Here is a 17,710-nt window from a genome sequence, read left to right as displayed (position 1 = left end):
CACATGTACACACACAAGCACACACAAACAAACAAGCATACACCCGCACACACACACACACACACACACACACACACACACACACTCCACTCACACATTTGCTTGGTAGGTCGGTACTTACAGAGACCAGCGTTCTACTAACACAGTCAGAATACACACCTCTCAGCAGCGCCACACAATAGAGTCGGCCTGCCCTCTGATGCTAAGGCTGGAACCCTCTTTGACCACCTTTCACCATCAGGCGTCAGAAAACAGCTCGCCCTGTCTGGGACCAGAACAGGACACGGAGAGCACGCTACTGGAAACGAGACAGGTCTATACGATACGATACAACTTATTTATAACTATGTGTTGACTATGTACATGTCACATGGCACAGGTGAGATCACCACACTTGCGGTATGGTGTGTGGCTCCGAATCCGGGGGTGTCGATTACCTTAAAAGGGATATGGGTCATATTGGAGCAGTCCAAAGACAGAGAGAGAGAGAGAGAGAGAGAGAGGGGAGAGAGCCCCCCCCCCCCTCCACACGCACACATGCAAATACACACATATTTCTCCCCGGACCCATAGCTGACCCATATTTCATATTTTTCACATAAGTAAGTCAGCAAAGTCGTTGCTTCGTACCCATTCATGTATTCATTATTTATTGAAGTAAGCATTTGTTCATTGGCCCTGTGCTGTGTCCTCCACCCCCTGGACACCCCGCTGCCTGCCTGACACGGTGGTGCCATGCAGGGCCAGGGGAGGACTGGTTCAGAGAGAGAGAGGGGGAGAGAGAGAGAGAAAGAGATAGAGAGAGAGAGGGGGGGGGGGGAGAGAGGGAGAGAGAGAGAGAGAGAGAGAGAGAGAGAGAGAGAGAGAGAGAGAGGGGGGGAGAGAGAGAGTGGTAGAGAGAGCAGGAGAGAGAGAGAGAAAGAGAAAGCGGGACAGACATGCGACATGATGGACTCTGACAGCTCTGCTTTGGCTCCGCTGGATAGCAAATGTCAGGAGCCAGCCTAGCATATGTAGGCGGGGCCGGGGTGTCTAGACCCGCTCGTCAGACAGGGAGTATGATTCCTTGTTTCTCTATGCAAGTCTTTCCTTTTTTCTTTCTACATTTTGTCTTTCTTTCTTTCTCTTTATATCTCTTTCTCTTTACTTCTTTCTTTCTCTTAATTTCTCTGTTTCTTTCTTTCTCTTCCTTTCTGTCTTCCTTTCTGTCTTTCTTTCTTTCTTTCATTCTTTCTGTCTTTCTGTCTTTGGTTCTCTTTTTCTCCTTACTTCGTTCTGTATGGTTTTCTCTGTGCCCCCGTATGTAACTGGGTGATATCGGAGGCTTTTGGGACGTTTCAGAGTAAGGAGTCTAATGTCTTGTTGAAAAATAGGTTTCATTCCTTAATTTAGTAATACGTTCCATTGCTTAAGAGAGAGAGAAAAATAAATAAATAAAAATTAGATCAGATAGAAGAGAGAGAGAGAGAGAGAGAGAGAGAGAGAGAGAGAGAGAGAGAGAGAGAGAGAGAGAGGCGAGGACAATCAAAAGGACAAATCTCTTCATGAAGATTGACAAACTATTGTCATGGCGAAATGTTCAATAATCAGAGATCCTTGCTAGGGAAGGGATGCAGTGACATCACACTGCAACCCCTTCTGGATCGCATGCAGACTCCACTGTCATCGCATGTCATTTGTCTGGGGGTAAAAAGAAACAGGAAATAAACTGAACTTAGTTTTTCACAGTTTTTCTTCTTCCTTTCAGCACCTGACACCTTTGTGCCCGGCGCGGCTCGCTGACCCTGGATGTTCCTCTCCAGAGCCGCGCCGAGAGCCCTGACAAGGGATGGAAGCATGAGTCAGGAAGTAGCGGCAGGAAGGTGTAGACGAGAGGAGCACTCTGGGGATGAATGCTCTCCTGTGGTGTTTAAAAAAGGATTGCTGCTCTGGGTTAAAAAAAAAAAGAAGCAAAGAGGATGTGTGTGTGTGTGTGTGTGTGTGTGTGTGTGTGTGTGTGTGTGTGTGTGTGTGTGTGTGTGTGTGTGTGCGTGTGCGTGTGTGTGTGCGTGTGATGGTGTTTGAGTGCAAAAACCGGCGGGGTCAGACTTTTACACTGTACCCTCCTGGTCGTCTCAAGGCTAGTCCCTGTGTTTGGAGAGAGGTACACAAGCTGTCACCCAGCCAGCCTTTGCGCGTTACCTCACGTCATTGCTATCAGGAGTCCTTCCCTAATCGATCTCTGGAGGGTGAAGTCATAACAGCGGGAACGACGCAGTCCGCTAGACACATCCGTCACCCTGTTCCACTCCTAAATGTTCGATGGTCCTCTCCAAGGGGGGCGGGGTGGGGTGGGGGGGTGGGGGGGGGTGGTCTTATACACACACACAGGAAGGGTAAAAGGCGTAGACGTAAACAGTGTACCGGAATCGCCAATCGCTCACATGACATGTCTTATGGATGTATTCGAAAATAGTGAAAACATTGTACTATTTTCACTCAATTACTTATTTTTATTATTTATGTATGTGTATCATTGAACACTTTTGTAGGATAAGCATACAAAAGAAAATGCCATTTTTTGTTCTACTGATGATTTGATGCAAAGCTAGCTCAGGAGTAGTCGCGTACCTTGCTATTCCCGGCACAGCTCACAGTGTCAGAGTTCAGAGATGACACATGCATCAGGACCATCTGACTCTGAGACGTCCCAGCCAACGCCCACGCACCCCAGCTACCGGGGGGGGGAGAGGTGGGGGGGGGGGGGGGCATACATCTGGCGGTGACGCACGCCTCCTAATCTCGCCTCTCCTTCATCTGACACATGGATGAATTGAGCCCCCACTACAAAGACCTTCCACCGCGCCACATCGTAACGTATAGGGGCCGGAGATGAATACAGCAAACCTTTAAACCCCCCCCCCCCCACCCTACTGGGTCCCCGGTCTACGTCTTCGCTTGGACGTCGTCCGGACTGGAAAGCAAAAGCACACACGTGGAAGAGGCGATTGAGAGAAGCTAACGGCTAACGCTAACTTGTTAAACGTGACTGTGGCAGTGACTGTATGGGCCAGTGTGGCTTGATGGAGGGGCGGGACCACAGCAAGAGATGAGTGTGATTACCAGAGTTAAATAGACTGGTTTGCACTCCCTTGCAGCGAGGCAGTATTCTGGAACCTGTGTTGCCGGTTTCGGTTTGATTATTGATTGATTGATTGATTTGATTATTATCGGTAGGTTATTGTTTCAATATAAATTGACTACTTTTATTTTTTGGGTCATTCCTCCCCCGAGCCAGGAGTGGTTTCATGGTTATTGGTAGAGGGGATTTGGGAGTGGAACCTTGGTGTTTGCTGCTTGAACGTGATATTCAGCTCTTAAGTGGGCCATGCTATTGATAGCAGCATCTCAGATTAACTTTTTGTCCACATTACTAAAACAGAGATTGTGGCTATAAATATGATTTTATACCACAATTGGAACCTCAATTTGTATTTTCATTCAAGAACTTAAAAATAACATCATCGTATAAGTATTGACTAATAATAAAATGATAATAAAAAGTCAGACATAATTTATAATATCAATAACTAATTATTAATTAATATTTTTTAATTTTGCTACATTTAAATTTTTCTACACTATTTACATATAAATTTTCCATACCTATGCTGTGAGTGACAAAGCGCTACATGGGGTCATTAAGGCCAAGTAAGGCATGACTTGGCCGGCAATTTAATCGCTGCTGACTTGGCAGCGCCCGCGACTGTAAAGGTTCCCCTAACGGGACAGAACCCATCATCTCCCATAAGCAGCGAGGGGAAGAATCTAGGACTTGTGGCATTTTTATAACCAAAACATGGCCGTGTAAACCCCCTGGAGCTTGACCTGCAGGATACGCTGTGGTAAAATGGGTTTCCTATTAATTCTGAACATAGCACACAGAAAAGGGCAGATACAAAGCAGATATACAGGCAATGTCCTTGAAATAAACCACATAACTCACATCCTTAGGGATCGACATGCTGCAGTGTATTTACTCATCTAATATTAATTCAAACTGGCTGGTCAATCTGCCCTAACCATGTGCCCTGGAACAAACTGTGTACCTCATTGTCCCAAAACAGCCAGACGTTTGGTATTCTGTGGTCTAGCAGGGTGACTAATTAGCATGCTAGCAGGAGAAGGCATTTCAATATGACGAGTAGGTAGGATGCTGTGCCTCCTCTCCTTCAGGATCGCTCTCTCTCTCTCTCTTTTTCTTCCCCTCAAAGAGCAGCAGATGGAGACGGGAGGCGGGCGGTCCTGATTTAGAGTAATTAAACGGACACAGACGCCCCTGCCCCGCCAGCCCATCGCCAGCACAAGATGGTGCCCAGACAGGGTCGTAAGCAGGGGGTAGAAAGAAAAGAGATAGTAAGGGAAGTGAAACCAGACGGCAAAACACACACACACACACACACACACACACACACACATGCAGAGGGAGCGCAGTCAGGTGTCAAAATAATCATTATCAAGGATTTTCACTCGATTTTCGCCCTTATCGTGTCCCACCGTGACGAGGGAGGAAGTGGAAGTTATTTAATGTGTTATCTGTACGGCCGGCTGCTGATACAATCCCCCGGTGACCGAGGCTGGCTTGCCTCATTTGAATCCGCTGAAACCCCTCTTTATTCCTCCCTACCTAGCACACCAACTGGACAGCCAGATAAGGACTCTCTGTCTCTACTATGTTTAGTTAAGTATGCACACTAAGTAATAAGGCATGAACATCAGTCACGCCTGCTTGGTGCTCACTCTGTCGCACTACCTGTCTCATGGTAAACACAGGAAAGCCTCGGCGACTATGCCATTGTTTTTCATTGTATTTTATTGTGATAATGATTATACTGGTAGGCAATAAACACGCACATGAATGAACACATGCATGCATGCACACACACACACACACACGACTCACACACACACACACACACACACACACGCACACGCGCACACACACGCACACGCACACGCACACACACGCACTCACACACACACGCACTCACACGCACTCACACACACACACACACACACACACACACACACACACACACACACACACACACACACACACACACATACACACACACACACACACACACACACACACACACACATACACACACACACACACACATACTGTGCCCAGGCAGTCCGGTCGGACAAGGTCAGCGTTGCTGACGTGCGGCTGTCCGTGCAGCCACAGTGTTAGGTGTCCACACAGCGGTGTGCGCGTGATGTCAGAGCGGCCTAATCTTTCTTCTGTCCAGCCAGCATTAAAGTTGCATCGATGAGGCGGGCTCATGCGCCGCACAACCAAACCTGATTGGTGCCCAGGTCTTAGAGTTGTGTTGTGCGTCCTCACCTGAATATTTTAGATCAAGGTTAAGTGGTGACAGAGGAGTCAATGCCCGTCAGCCCAATGAGCTCAGAAATAGCTGTATGACCACTTAGATTTTTGTATTCATTTATTCATGAGTTATTTGTTAAAAATCGTACAAAGTCCCTCCCTGTTGCAGTTGATCCATTTTAAACCTCCCAGCCTGGATCCAATTGCATGTTGTACTTTGTGTTGCTCTTGTCCATTCATTATGCTTCACCATTATGGAGATTTCAAGCGCCAAGAGGAACATCGGCATCTTGTGAGATAAGTGAGAAAAATACATTTTCATTGCCTGTCCTCGTGGTTCAATGCAATTTATTATAATAAAGCGCTCTCTCCATGACAACACGTACTTTTACACATTCCTGGATTCCGAAATGAGCCTATTGAATAACAATAACCATTAAGTTGTAATGTGAAACACCCAGCTTTCCTGGATAGCCGCCCTTAAATGAAAGACATGAATACGTGAGAAATGAAAAAATGTTCAACCTGAACCAATAAAAGCAGCAACCTAGTCGGAGATGCTGCATCAAAACCTCGCAGGGGTCCATCTGTTGAGATATAAACGAGCGAAGGCAGGGTAGGGGTCCGCAAAGGTGGGATTTATGAACCCACTCAAACAGTCTGCGGTGTATCGGCAAGTCAATACATCAAAAGAGAAGAAGTGTGGCTCTGGGCCCGACGGAGAACAGAGCAGGAGTCAGGCGGTAGTAACGGCGGCATTATCAAAGCCCATGAGCAAAATGACAACAACATCGGAGCTAATGCTATTAGCTGGCATTGAGAGGCAGACCAGGGATCAACTAGATTAAAAAGGGCTCTAAATCCCATCGATCATGGAGGACTGTGGCGAAGGACGGGTAATCGGTTTGATTTGGCTAAAAGCAAATCAATGTCCCGGCGCAAAAACACCATCCGTCTCCAAATACCTCATTCTAGCTTTCAATTAGGCTCCCGAAGATGTCCTCCGTCCAGCTCACATCGTCATTCCCTGGCTGGAGCATCGGGTGGACAGAAGTATATTTTAACAGCACAACAGTACAGCAAAAATACATATAATACATTTAATGCGATTATAATTGATGAAAGAGATGCAGGAAATGTGGGGCTATACACGTGAACTTTGATCCCGTCTCTCCTTGGTGGGGTTTGACTAACGCTGTCACCCAGTGATTAGATGGTGACTGCGGAAAGACAACTTCTACACCCAATCAGAGGAGGAGGAAAGTGTGGGTGAAGTAGGGACGGAGAGAGGTTGTCTCCTGATGGATATCGGGGGATGATTGAATTGTCTCAAGCAATCATTTTGATTGATAACACAAATGTGCAACCAGCTTTTTTGCCAACCCATCTGTACTGATGACAAAGTGTCATACGCGCCTGTGTGGGGTTGCTTTTGTAAGAGGTCTCTTTTATGTTAAGGATTATACGCTAACATCTGGAATGTTGTTTGTTGTTGTTTTTGTTGTCAGAGGCAAGGGATCATTATCCTACAAAATGTGAAAGGGCCTTCTTTCTTTATGTATTCCTTTTAATTTCAGCCCCATATTTTCCATGGATTCCATTCATCATTCATCAATATTTCCCATTGACCAATGGGAAAACCAATCAAAAGACTGTAATGGGAAAGTTAATAATGCATAATGTGGTCAATATTTCAAGATAGAAATTTGTGAACAATCGATACAATATGCTGAGCAGAAAAAAATGTCAGTGAAACTCGACCAAAGAGATCCAAGGCTGCAGAGGGCTAAGGCTGGGCTGCTTTTGGCCTGCTGGCCTCCAGAGGGCAGAGCCAAGGCTGCCTCTAGCCTGGCCCGCCAGCCTCCAGAGGGCAGAGCCAAGGCTGCCTCTAGCCTGGCCCGCCAGCCTCCAGAGGACGGAGCCAAGGCTGCCTCTAGCCTGGCCCGCCAGCCTCCAGAGGACGGAGCCAAGGCTGCCTCTAGCCTGGCCCACCAGCCTCCAGAGGGCAGAGCCAAGGCTGCCTCTAGCCTGGCCCACCAGCCTCCAGAGGGCAGAGCCAAGGCTGCCTCTAGCCTGGCCCGCCAGCCCCCAGAGGGCTGAGACCGGGCTGCCTCTAGCCTGGCCCACCAGCCTCCAGAGGGCTGAGTCCGGGCTGCCTCTAGCCTGGCCCGCCAACCTCCAGAGGGCTGAGCCAAGGCTACCTCTAGCCTGGCCCACCAGCCTCCAGAGGGCTGAGTCCGGGCTGCCTCTAGCCTGGCCCACCAACCTCCAGAGGGCTGAGCCAAGGCTGCCTCTAGCCTGGCCCACCAGCCTCCAGAGGGCTGAGACCGGGCTGCCTCTAGCCTGGCCCACCAGCCTCCAGAGGGCTGAGACCGGGCTGCCCCTAGCCTGGCCCGCTGGCCTCCAGAGGGCTGAGACCGGGCTGCCTCTAGCCTGGCCCGCCGGCCTCCAGAGGGCTGAGACCGGGCTGCCTCTAGCCTGGCCCGGTGTCATTAGTATGAGGCATATGGTGGAGCCTAATCCCTTGTTGATAAACCCTCCAAGGGGACAGATGTGCCAGGATTTACGTGACCAGCATCAACCTTGACCTAACCACAGATAGCTCCATGTATAATCACGCCATTCTGCCTAATGCCCCTCCATTATGGGTTTAGCTCTAAGTACCATCGTTTATCATCGCACAAGAACAGCTCTCTTCTCAGAACAACCAAAGGCAAAAATTTGGAAATTCCAGCATTCAGCTATAGCGGTGAGGAGATCCCTGCAGGGGGTTTGCAGCTCAGAATCTTGATCTATATTGACAGCTGTTTCAAACAATGTGCTGGTTTGAGTTTGTGTTTGGTCCGTCTGTAATGGAACAGGTTTTGATACGATGAACGTCCTTCTTCTGGATGCAGGGAGCAGAAAGTCGGTCCTCTGGATTGAATGTGGATTGAATATACATGTGTAAATGAATCTATAGCAACATTGAATCCATGTCTGAATGCACCTATAGCCACCTTTAATCTATGTCTGATTGAACCAACTGAAACCTTTAATTCATGTCTGAAGGAACCTATAGCCACATTGAATCCATGTCTGAATGAACCTATAGCAACCTTTAACACACACACACACACACACACACACACACACAACACACAGACATGCACACGCACTCAAACACAAACGATAACACAAAGGTGTCAGGTTAAAGGCAGATAAAATGATGTCTCTCTCTTCAGCACTTTGCTTATCTAGCCAGGCCAGCCAGCCCAGTTTCCATGTGAACGGGAAAGACATGAGCAGCACTGATGTTTTGTGTTCTCCAGATGTGTCTCTGTGATAGCACACCCTGCCCCAAAACAAAAAGAGCCGTCCAAACGTACAGCACACAGCGCTGGCTGGGGGCCGTCCAGCTCCGTCTGCAGCGGCTCTTCCATGAAGGGGTATAAAATCCTGTTGTTGTTGAAGGTCATCAATTGCCTTGCTCTGTGTGTCATTGCACTGCTCATTACTGGCCCACGAATAAACACATTCTCTCTCTCTCCCTTTCTCTCTCATACACACACACACACACACACCACACACACACACACACCGTACACCCCCCCCACACACACTCACACACACACACACACACACACACACACACACACCTCCTAAGAGTAACCTATTTCTCCTCCCCTCCTCCCTTCCCTCCAATTGTGAACTACACCCCCAACCCTCCCAACAGCACCACCCCTCAACCTTATCCCCCACCCCCTCCCCTCAGCTCTACTCAACTCCTCCTAGTCCTCCTCCTTCTCCTCTCTAGTGGTCCATCTCTCCCTCCCTTCCTCTCTCTCTCTCTGACTCTATCTCCCTCCCTCTCTCTCTGACTCTCTCTCCCTCGCTCTCTCTCTCTCTGACTCTCTCTCTCTCGCTCTCTCTCTCTCTGTCTCTCTCAATCTCTCCCTCCCTCTCTGTCTCACTCTCTCTCTGTCTCTCTCAATCTCTCTCCCTCTCTTTCTCTCTCTTTGACTCTCTCTCCCTCCCTCTCTCTATCTCCCTCTCTCCTCCTCTCTCTCCCTCTCTCTCCCCCTCTCTCTCCCTCCCTCTCTCTAGGTCTCTCCCCCCCCCCCCCCCGTCTCACACTCTGTGGATGCTCACTGTCCTGAAACATGATGAACCATGCAGCCCCTATGGGAATGTTTCCTCCCCGCTTAGCTAGCGTCAGCTACATCTGTGCCTGTCAGTCTGTTTATACGCACGCGGCAGCGAGCGAGCAGCGGTGACAGCGGCGGCGGCGGCGGCGGACTCCAGCTCAGGGACCAGTGCCCCTCCTCACTCTCTTGCTGACACTCCTCCCCACTGGAGGGCTGCGATCGACCAGGCAAAGCACTTTCCTCCTGCCTGCCTCTCCGGCACACATGCTTCTCAGTGGTGCTGGTGGTGCTGGAGGAGGTCAATCTACTTCCCTGAACGCCCGGATGCTACGGCGCACAGAATTGACTGAGGGGAAGTAAACGAAAACAAAGACTTGTGGATACTTTCGCACCTGGATTTTATTTTCGGTTCAGTGCCTTTTTTTTTTAGTTTTGAGTTCCCACTTCTTTTTGGGGAGCAGGATTGAAGAGTCTCCTGGGCTCCTGGGGTGCTCCCTCCTCTCCTTCTCACCTCCTCCTGCGCCTCCTCTCACCACCAACTCCACCTGCTCCTGGGGGCCATGAACCCGCCCGGCCCCGGTGCCTGCGTATCAGGCCGGTGGGGGCTCCGTGCCGCCTCTCCCTGACGCTGCCCCCCGACGGTGTTTTCTCTGCTCCACCTGAAGCTGTGCCGCTTGACCCCCGGAGCCTCCCCCCCCACCCCCCCCCCCCGGGTGGAACAAAGGGATCCGTGGATATGAACTCCGTCCTCCGTCCTGGCGGGAGACAAAGAGCATCCACCCCCCGGCCCCCCGCCCTCCCACTCCCCCCGTGCAACCCCACCCCCAACGATACCTCCACCCACCCACCATCGCCCGAAGAGAGAAACGGAGGCTGGGTTCCTAATGGAGGTCAACTGTGAGTATTTACCCCCCTCTTTTTTTTTTTACTTTACGTACTTACTTTTTTTTAATACAAAAGAAAAACACAGCAAAAAAAAGTGCATTGTTTCAATTTGAATCAAGGAACAGGGAACCTGACCTGGTTAGAGGGAGGGGAAAATGTGATAATGGGAGCACGCGGGCACGGGCAAGTGCATGTCTGAGGGATCGAGCGCATGCATTTTTAATGGCGAACCTTTTATACCTTAGCGCGAGACGTGTGAGCGTTTGAGGGGTTCCCATGGAGGTGAGGGCGGGCGGGTAGAAAATGTGTATCCCTGGGCTTTTTGTAGTCTCCGATGGCGGTATTGTTGGGGGTGAAAATGAGTCATTGATGAGCAGTTAGGGGCGGGGGTGGCCGGGCGGGGGCAGGAGCGATGGGGGGGGGGGGGGGGACGAGGGAATTTACATACCATGACATTTGGTAATATTTTCCCAACATGACATTTTCGCCTTATTCATGGGGTATTTTGTGTTAAATGAATACTTCCCTGTTGCTTAACTTCATCGTGTACTCTGTCCCTGTCTCACATGACCTATGGTGGGTTATTTGTCTTCATAGTCGATACCCCTAATGAACTTCATTAATAATAGCAATATTCTTTACGCCACCTTATATCTCCATCTGTTGGTGGAGTAATGTGTATGCAGAGGTTGTGTTATATTTTCAGTGTAGGATATTGCATAGTTTAAATAATTTACACTTCATATGGCTACATTCAACTTCAGGTTGACTCAATTGTAACACCTAATAAATATCTAAAGAGTAAAACATCCCTTTAACCCATTTATATTCTATCGTGACCAAATGGACACATGGGCTTTGCCTTGGTCTTAACCATGCTGTCCTAGTATACCTGGCAGAACGCAGCAGGGGTATCAAACACATGGTCTATGCGAGCTATAGCTGGCCTATATTTCACGATTACATTAATAACCTTTCTTATGGAGCCAGCCCTCATAGGGGGCGGTTCCATCTCAATGGCTTTACGAGCGAGTTAAAGGACTATGTTCAGGTCTTCAGCGCGAGAATATGATCCGCAGCTTCCTTGTGCATGTGTCCTGTAGTGTGTGTGTGTGTGTGTGCGTGTGTGTGTGTGTGTGTGTGAGAGAGAGAGAGCAAGAGAGAGAGAGAGAGACACAGAGAGAATGAGGGGGAGGGAGAGTGAGAGAGAGAGAAGGGGGAGAAAAAGACAGACAGACAGACAGACAGACAGAGAGAGACAGACAAAAAGGGAGTGCGAGAGAGAAGGGGGGGGGCAGATGACAGAGAGAGAAAGAGTGAGAGAGAGAGAGAGCGAGAGCGAGAGAGAGAGAGAGAGAGAGAGAGAGAGAACGGAAAAGGGAGATTTGGCACGGGGTGTAATGTGATGAATCAGGAGCTAATAACATTCTGAACCAATGACCAGTTTAATGTCATGGACACGCTGCTATGGGTTTGCAGTAAATACATAAACAAACAAAGAGAGAGCGGGGTGATAAATGGGTGTGTGTGTGTGTGTGTGTGTGTGAGGGTGTCTGTGTGCGCGACGTGCGCGTACCTACCTGTGTGTGTCCACGTGTATGCGCAACAAGTGCACACTTTTCCACCACAATGGCTGTGGCGACGCAGGGAAGATTTTCCATAATGGTAAAAATGTTTATTAAAATATTCTACTCATTCGACAACAGCAACAAAAAGCTTGAATAAAATCTCCCTCCACTGCTGTTTACAGGAGTGAAAACTTTTCCTGCATTTATTATTTCAGTCCTCCATAAACACAGAACTTGTTCCTGTCCAACCCATCTCCTGGATTGAAGTAATGATCAACATTGGCTTGCAGGGGAGGGTGTGCTTGTGTTTAGAGAGACTGGAGAGACAAGAGACTGGGCCGGATTGCTCCTGAGGTGGTGGTGTTTTCAATTCCATTGTGTACTTCCTCTTTGTCTCCCCTTCTCCTGTGAGCAAGCCCCAGGAGGCAGGACGGCTCTTCTGGGTCTCCCTGCGGAGGCCCAGATCTGCAGGAGTCTTAACTATGGGTCACTGGGCCGACTGCAGTCATGCAAGACTCACCGAGCTGAACCGCCTGTGGGCTGTACACAACACAGATAATCATAGAATGACACATGCAGACACACACACACACACTCACAGACATAGACAAATACAGGAGCACACACAGACACACACCAACAGGCGTGTACACACACACACACACCCAACCACACACACACACACACACACACACATACATACAGGTGCTTGCACAAGTGCAAGCACATATACACACACAGGCACACACACACGTTTTTTTTTTCCACATATACATGCGCACCGACAAACACACAGCAACAGGCACACACAAGTACAAGCTATCACACACACACACACACACACACACACACGCACACAAACATAAATAATAAGCGTTTGGTTACTTTAGTCCTCTTCCTCTTCCTCTGTGATTTTCTCCAACTTATACACACTTACACCACCACCCCCTCCGTGCCGCTCCGGGCCCCTTCACTCCAGGGTCCAGCTGTAGTTGTAGAGAACACATCAGCGGAAGTTGAACAAAAAAGAAAAACCCCACTGTGAGACGACCTCTCGCAGGACGTCTGCCGATGCAGCCCATGAACCGGCACACACGCTACATAGTTTATGGGGATGAATCTCGGGCCATGGCTCGGCGGCTGGACGGCATCCGTCAGCGGCCAGCGCGTCGAGCATCAATCCTGTATATTGAACATAACACAACGTTTTCATAGCGCGTGGTGTGGGAGGCCAGGGGGGGGAGGGAGAGCCATAAGTCAATTACACCATGTTTACATCCTGGAGCGGACTCAAATGGCTTTGCAGGGAGTTCAGCCCCGCGTCCACTGGTCCCCCAACAGGTTGAGCAGGGGGAGTCACGCCGCTGCACGGCCATTCCCTCACTGACATCTGCTGCGCCGCGCTCTTGGGAGAGACAAGTGAGAATGGATGGTGGATGATGCTTCAGACGAGCTTGAGGGGAGGAGAAGGGGATGGGAAATTCATGGGATGGTTCCTTTTTTTCTTCCTACATCCAGACCAGACAGCATCATGTCATTACAGATGCGTGGCATGTTTTCCCCCCCCTGCGTGTCATACGATTATCTAGTGCTTCAGTGCATCTGTGCCCCCCCCCCCCCCCCCACACACACACACACACACACCACCACCCACCCCCACAAGAAGAACAGATTGTACTTTGTACATTCCCTACACGAGGAGAGCAGATTTATTGGATGGCATCTGTATACCCTAAGAGCATCACTTGCTCCTGTTTAGAAGCTATTAGCCATCTTACTGTTTCCGTCAAGTTTAAGTAACAAAACTGTGTGTGTGTGTGTGTGTGTGTGCGTTTGTGTGTGTGTTTCGTGAGTCTTTGTGTACACTTGATACACAACACATCATTAGAGAGGCAAGGCAAAGCACGACAGCTCCCCTTGATTCAAACATTTATGTGAAGCTGACATCATTAATTCATGATTTTAACTGCCACTGAACACACTTACTGGAAAGTAGGCTTGCGCAGGCTCGCTCTTAGCAAATGAACGCTACTAGCCTAGCCTACTTTTTTTGTGTGCAGCTAAAGCTCTGCACAGCCTTCTCAGAAACTATCCTATGGTCTGATCCGTCACCACCAGTATTCCTTAGAGCCTATAAAGTAAAAAAAAAAAGGATGAGGATATTCTCCTTCCTTTCAAAGGCATCTATTGCTTCCTGGTGGAAACGCTTATTCATCTTGGAAAATGATAGATCCGTCCATCTAAGCTAGTCCAATCCGCAACAGTGTGAGAAGGAAACAATGTGTCTAAAATCTCAAAGGACAAGAATTGAAGACAAGATGAACATGCAAGGTGCTAACTAATAAGGGACATGACAATACTGATTTAAATGCTGTAATATAAAATGCAAGCCAATAATTAGCAAGGCGGTTTGGGGGTGGAAGAAGGGACACTGACACCTGTGGTTGGAGCCCCAGACTTCAGTTGAACGTGATAAAATTGAATTGTGTAACACCGAGCTAATCATCTTGTTTACGCCAATTACCCAGCATAATTCGAAATATATCATTTTTAAATGTGGTAAAATATATTTACTTTCACACTCTTGAAGTTGTCATTTACAAGCCTACATTACATAATACAATTAAATTGTATTTCCACAGAGATCTTGAGTCTTGATGCCATCTTCGGTTCCATAAAGAGTTTCTGCTCAATGTTAATGAGCCATTCGTGACCCCCCCCCCACCTCCTTTAACGCCCTCGCTCGGCAACTGGTTTCCACGTGGAGCTAAATCTACAATGTGGGGAAACCTCGGTATCTTCAGATCTTCGTGCACAATAATCTTTCGAAAATATCCAAAAACCTTCAAAGCACTTTGGCGCCCATGTCCCTCTCCAAATGGTTTCCCCCGTAATAAACGTCGGGGTGAGCGGTGCATTCTTGGCTGGTGCGCGTTTATACCTTGGCACTGGCCGGTGGTGTGCATCTTTTAGACGGATGCAATTATTTGCATTTTGCGGGAAAAAAAGAAAGAAATATGATACAATGAGAACATTTTAAGGGACTACAACTGTTATCATGGAAACTTGTAGGATATTATTGTCTGTCTCTGGTCATCCAAAGCGATTCGCAATAGATAATGATGATGTTGAATATTTAATAAGTCAAACGCATCAACTAATTCCTTTTAAATCCCTCTTAGTTCCCAATAAATTAAAAAAGGTAAGCAGCTTAACAGCAGATATTTAGTCTAGGCACGACGTGTGCTTTGTGAAATGCTGGTTGTCTTCTGTTAATACAGAGGTACACAGTTTCAAGTCCATTTCCAGTGCAGTTGTGATTCTGCTGTTCTCAGGCCACAGTGCAGGGGGTTGTACGGCTGGGTAAACATTGAGGTAGACCGCCGAGCACCTCACACCAGGGACCATAAATAACGATGCAATTGCACTTACCTGCTACTGCTGTATTATACACAAAAAGCTACAGCTACAGTCATTCACATATTCTCCTTTACACACTATTTTGTGTAATAAGATAAACCACTAACGCGATTCAATGAAGCAAATTATCCGCTGACCTAGTTTTAGAAACTTAGCACAGATGTTTGCTTGTATCGCATATGATCGAAAACGAAAAGAACACACACACACACACACACACACACACACACACACACACACACACACACACACACACACACACACACACACACACACACACACACACACACACACACACACACACACACACACACACACACAGACCGTTGAAATGTGAACGCTCCCAGATTGTATACCAATTTGATGTAAATGCTGCTCCCTAGTGGCCATTTAGGGAACTTGTGTTACTTGTGTGATCTATGTACAGTGTGACATGTTCACCCTTTCATATCTTCTCATTTTTAGAATAAATCGCTCACCATGACAAAGATGAACTCCTCGCTCTTTCTCAAGGAAGAATAAATACATCGAGACGATGGAGCCGGCAGCGAAAATACTGAACGCTAGCATTAATGAGAGCGCCACTGGCCAGCCCTTCCACCTGGTCACGCACAGTCTGTGGGAGGTGATCACCATCGCCACCCTCTCCGCCATAGTGAGCCTCATCACTGTGGTCGGCAACGTGCTGGTGATGCTGTCCTTCAAAGTCAACAGCCAGCTCAAGACTGTGAACAACTACTACCTGCTGAGTCTGGCTGCGGCGGACCTCATCATCGGGGTGTTTTCCATGAACCTGTACACCTCTTACATCCTGATGGGCTACTGGGCCCTGGGAAACCTGGCCTGTGACCTGTGGTTAGCCCTGGACTACGTGGCCAGCAACGCCTCTGTCATGAACCTCCTGGTGATCAGCTTCGACAGGTACTTCTCCATCACCAGGCCCCTCACCTACAGGGCCAAACGGACACCCAAGAGAGCCGGCGTCATGATAGGCTTAGCCTGGACGGTGTCCCTGGTTCTCTGGGCCCCCCCCATTCTCTGTTGGCAGTACTTTGTGGGCAAACGGACCGTGCCGGAGATGCAGTGCCAGATCCAGTTCTTCTCGGAGCCCGTGATCACCTTCGGCACAGCCATCGCTGCGTTCTACGTCCCCGTGTCGGTGATGACCATCCTCTACTGCCGGATCTACAAGGAGACGGAGAAGAGGACCAAAGACCTGGCCGAGCTCCAGGGCATCCACTACTCTGCGGACCCAGCGGTGGCGCAGCCCCAAAAGGCCATCCTCAGGTCCTGCTTCAGCTGCAAGAGGAGCTCCAAGGCCCAGGACAGGAACCAGGCATCGTGGTCCTCGTCCAGCCGGAGCAACGCGGCCCGGGCCGCCGCCGCCGCCACCAACGACGACGAATGGTCCAAGGCAGACCAGCTGACCACCTTCAACAGCTACGCCTCATCCGAGGACGAAGAGAGGCCCGTGTCTCCGGTGGCCTTCCAGCCCGACTTCCAGGACCAAGCGGCCCGCGGCGGGGGGGCCCGCAAGAGCTTGGCATGCAGCGAGACGGAGCGGATGAGCGGGGGCCGTGGCGAGGAGGACAGCTTCTTCGGCACGCCGCCCAAGAGTGACCCGCAGAAGAGCAAGAAGTGTGTGTCGTACAAGTTCAAACCCGTGGTGAAGGACGCGGGCGGGCATCAGCAGCAGCAGCAGCAGCACAGCGAGAACGGGGACAGCAAGATGTTCTCCTCGGCAGAGTCCATCACCGTGCCGTCCACGTCGGCGGCGGCCAAGCCCATGGACGCCACGCTGAAGAGCCAGATCACCAAGAGGAAGCGCATGGTGCTGATCAAGGAGAGGAAGGCGGCGCAGACCCTCAGTGCCATCCTGCTGGCCTTCATCCTCACGTGGACCCCGTACAACATCATGGTGCTGATCTCCACCTTCTGCTCCGACTGCATCCCCGTGCCTCTGTGGCACCTGGGCTACTGGCTGTGCTATGTCAACAGCACCGTCAACCCCATGTGCTATGCCCTCTGTAATAAGACCTTCCAGAAGACGTTCCGCATGCTGCTGCTGTGCCAGTGGAAGAAGAGGGTGGATGAGAAACTGTACTGGTACGGACAGAACCCCGTGGTGACCGCCAAACTCACATGACCGGCGCACCGATCGCACTCCACCGCCGTACAGAGCAGATCCGTATGTGAAGACACTGAAACATTGGATTTGTACGTTTTTAATGCTAATTTGAGTTCATGTTGGTAGGATATAAAAGGTGTCGGTCTAATCATTAGGTGTACTGTATGCTGAGTATTTCTCCAACCAAAAATGGGAGAATTTTGTGAAA

The 17,710-nt window shown here is 49.3% G+C and overlaps 1 protein-coding gene across 1 annotated transcript; it reads left to right on the top strand.

Annotated features, from left to right (window-relative positions):
• Positions 1–15,909: 15,909 nt before the first annotated feature.
• chrm5a (cholinergic receptor, muscarinic 5a) lies at positions 15,910–17,520 on the top strand (the record flags this gene model as incomplete). The annotated part of the gene is made up of 1 exon (XM_084482432.1): positions 15,910–17,520. One exon carries the CDS (start codon positions 15,910–15,912, stop codon positions 17,518–17,520), a length of 1,611 nt encoding a protein of 536 aa, XP_084338558.1.
• Positions 17,521–17,710: the final 190 nt, after the last annotated feature.

This window comes from Micromesistius poutassou (genome assembly GCF_964030765.1).
Source record: "Micromesistius poutassou genome assembly, chromosome: 17".
Taxonomy (NCBI): domain Eukaryota; kingdom Metazoa; phylum Chordata; class Actinopteri; order Gadiformes; family Gadidae; genus Micromesistius; species Micromesistius poutassou.
This window is presented reverse-complemented; position numbering and strand designations above follow the sequence as displayed.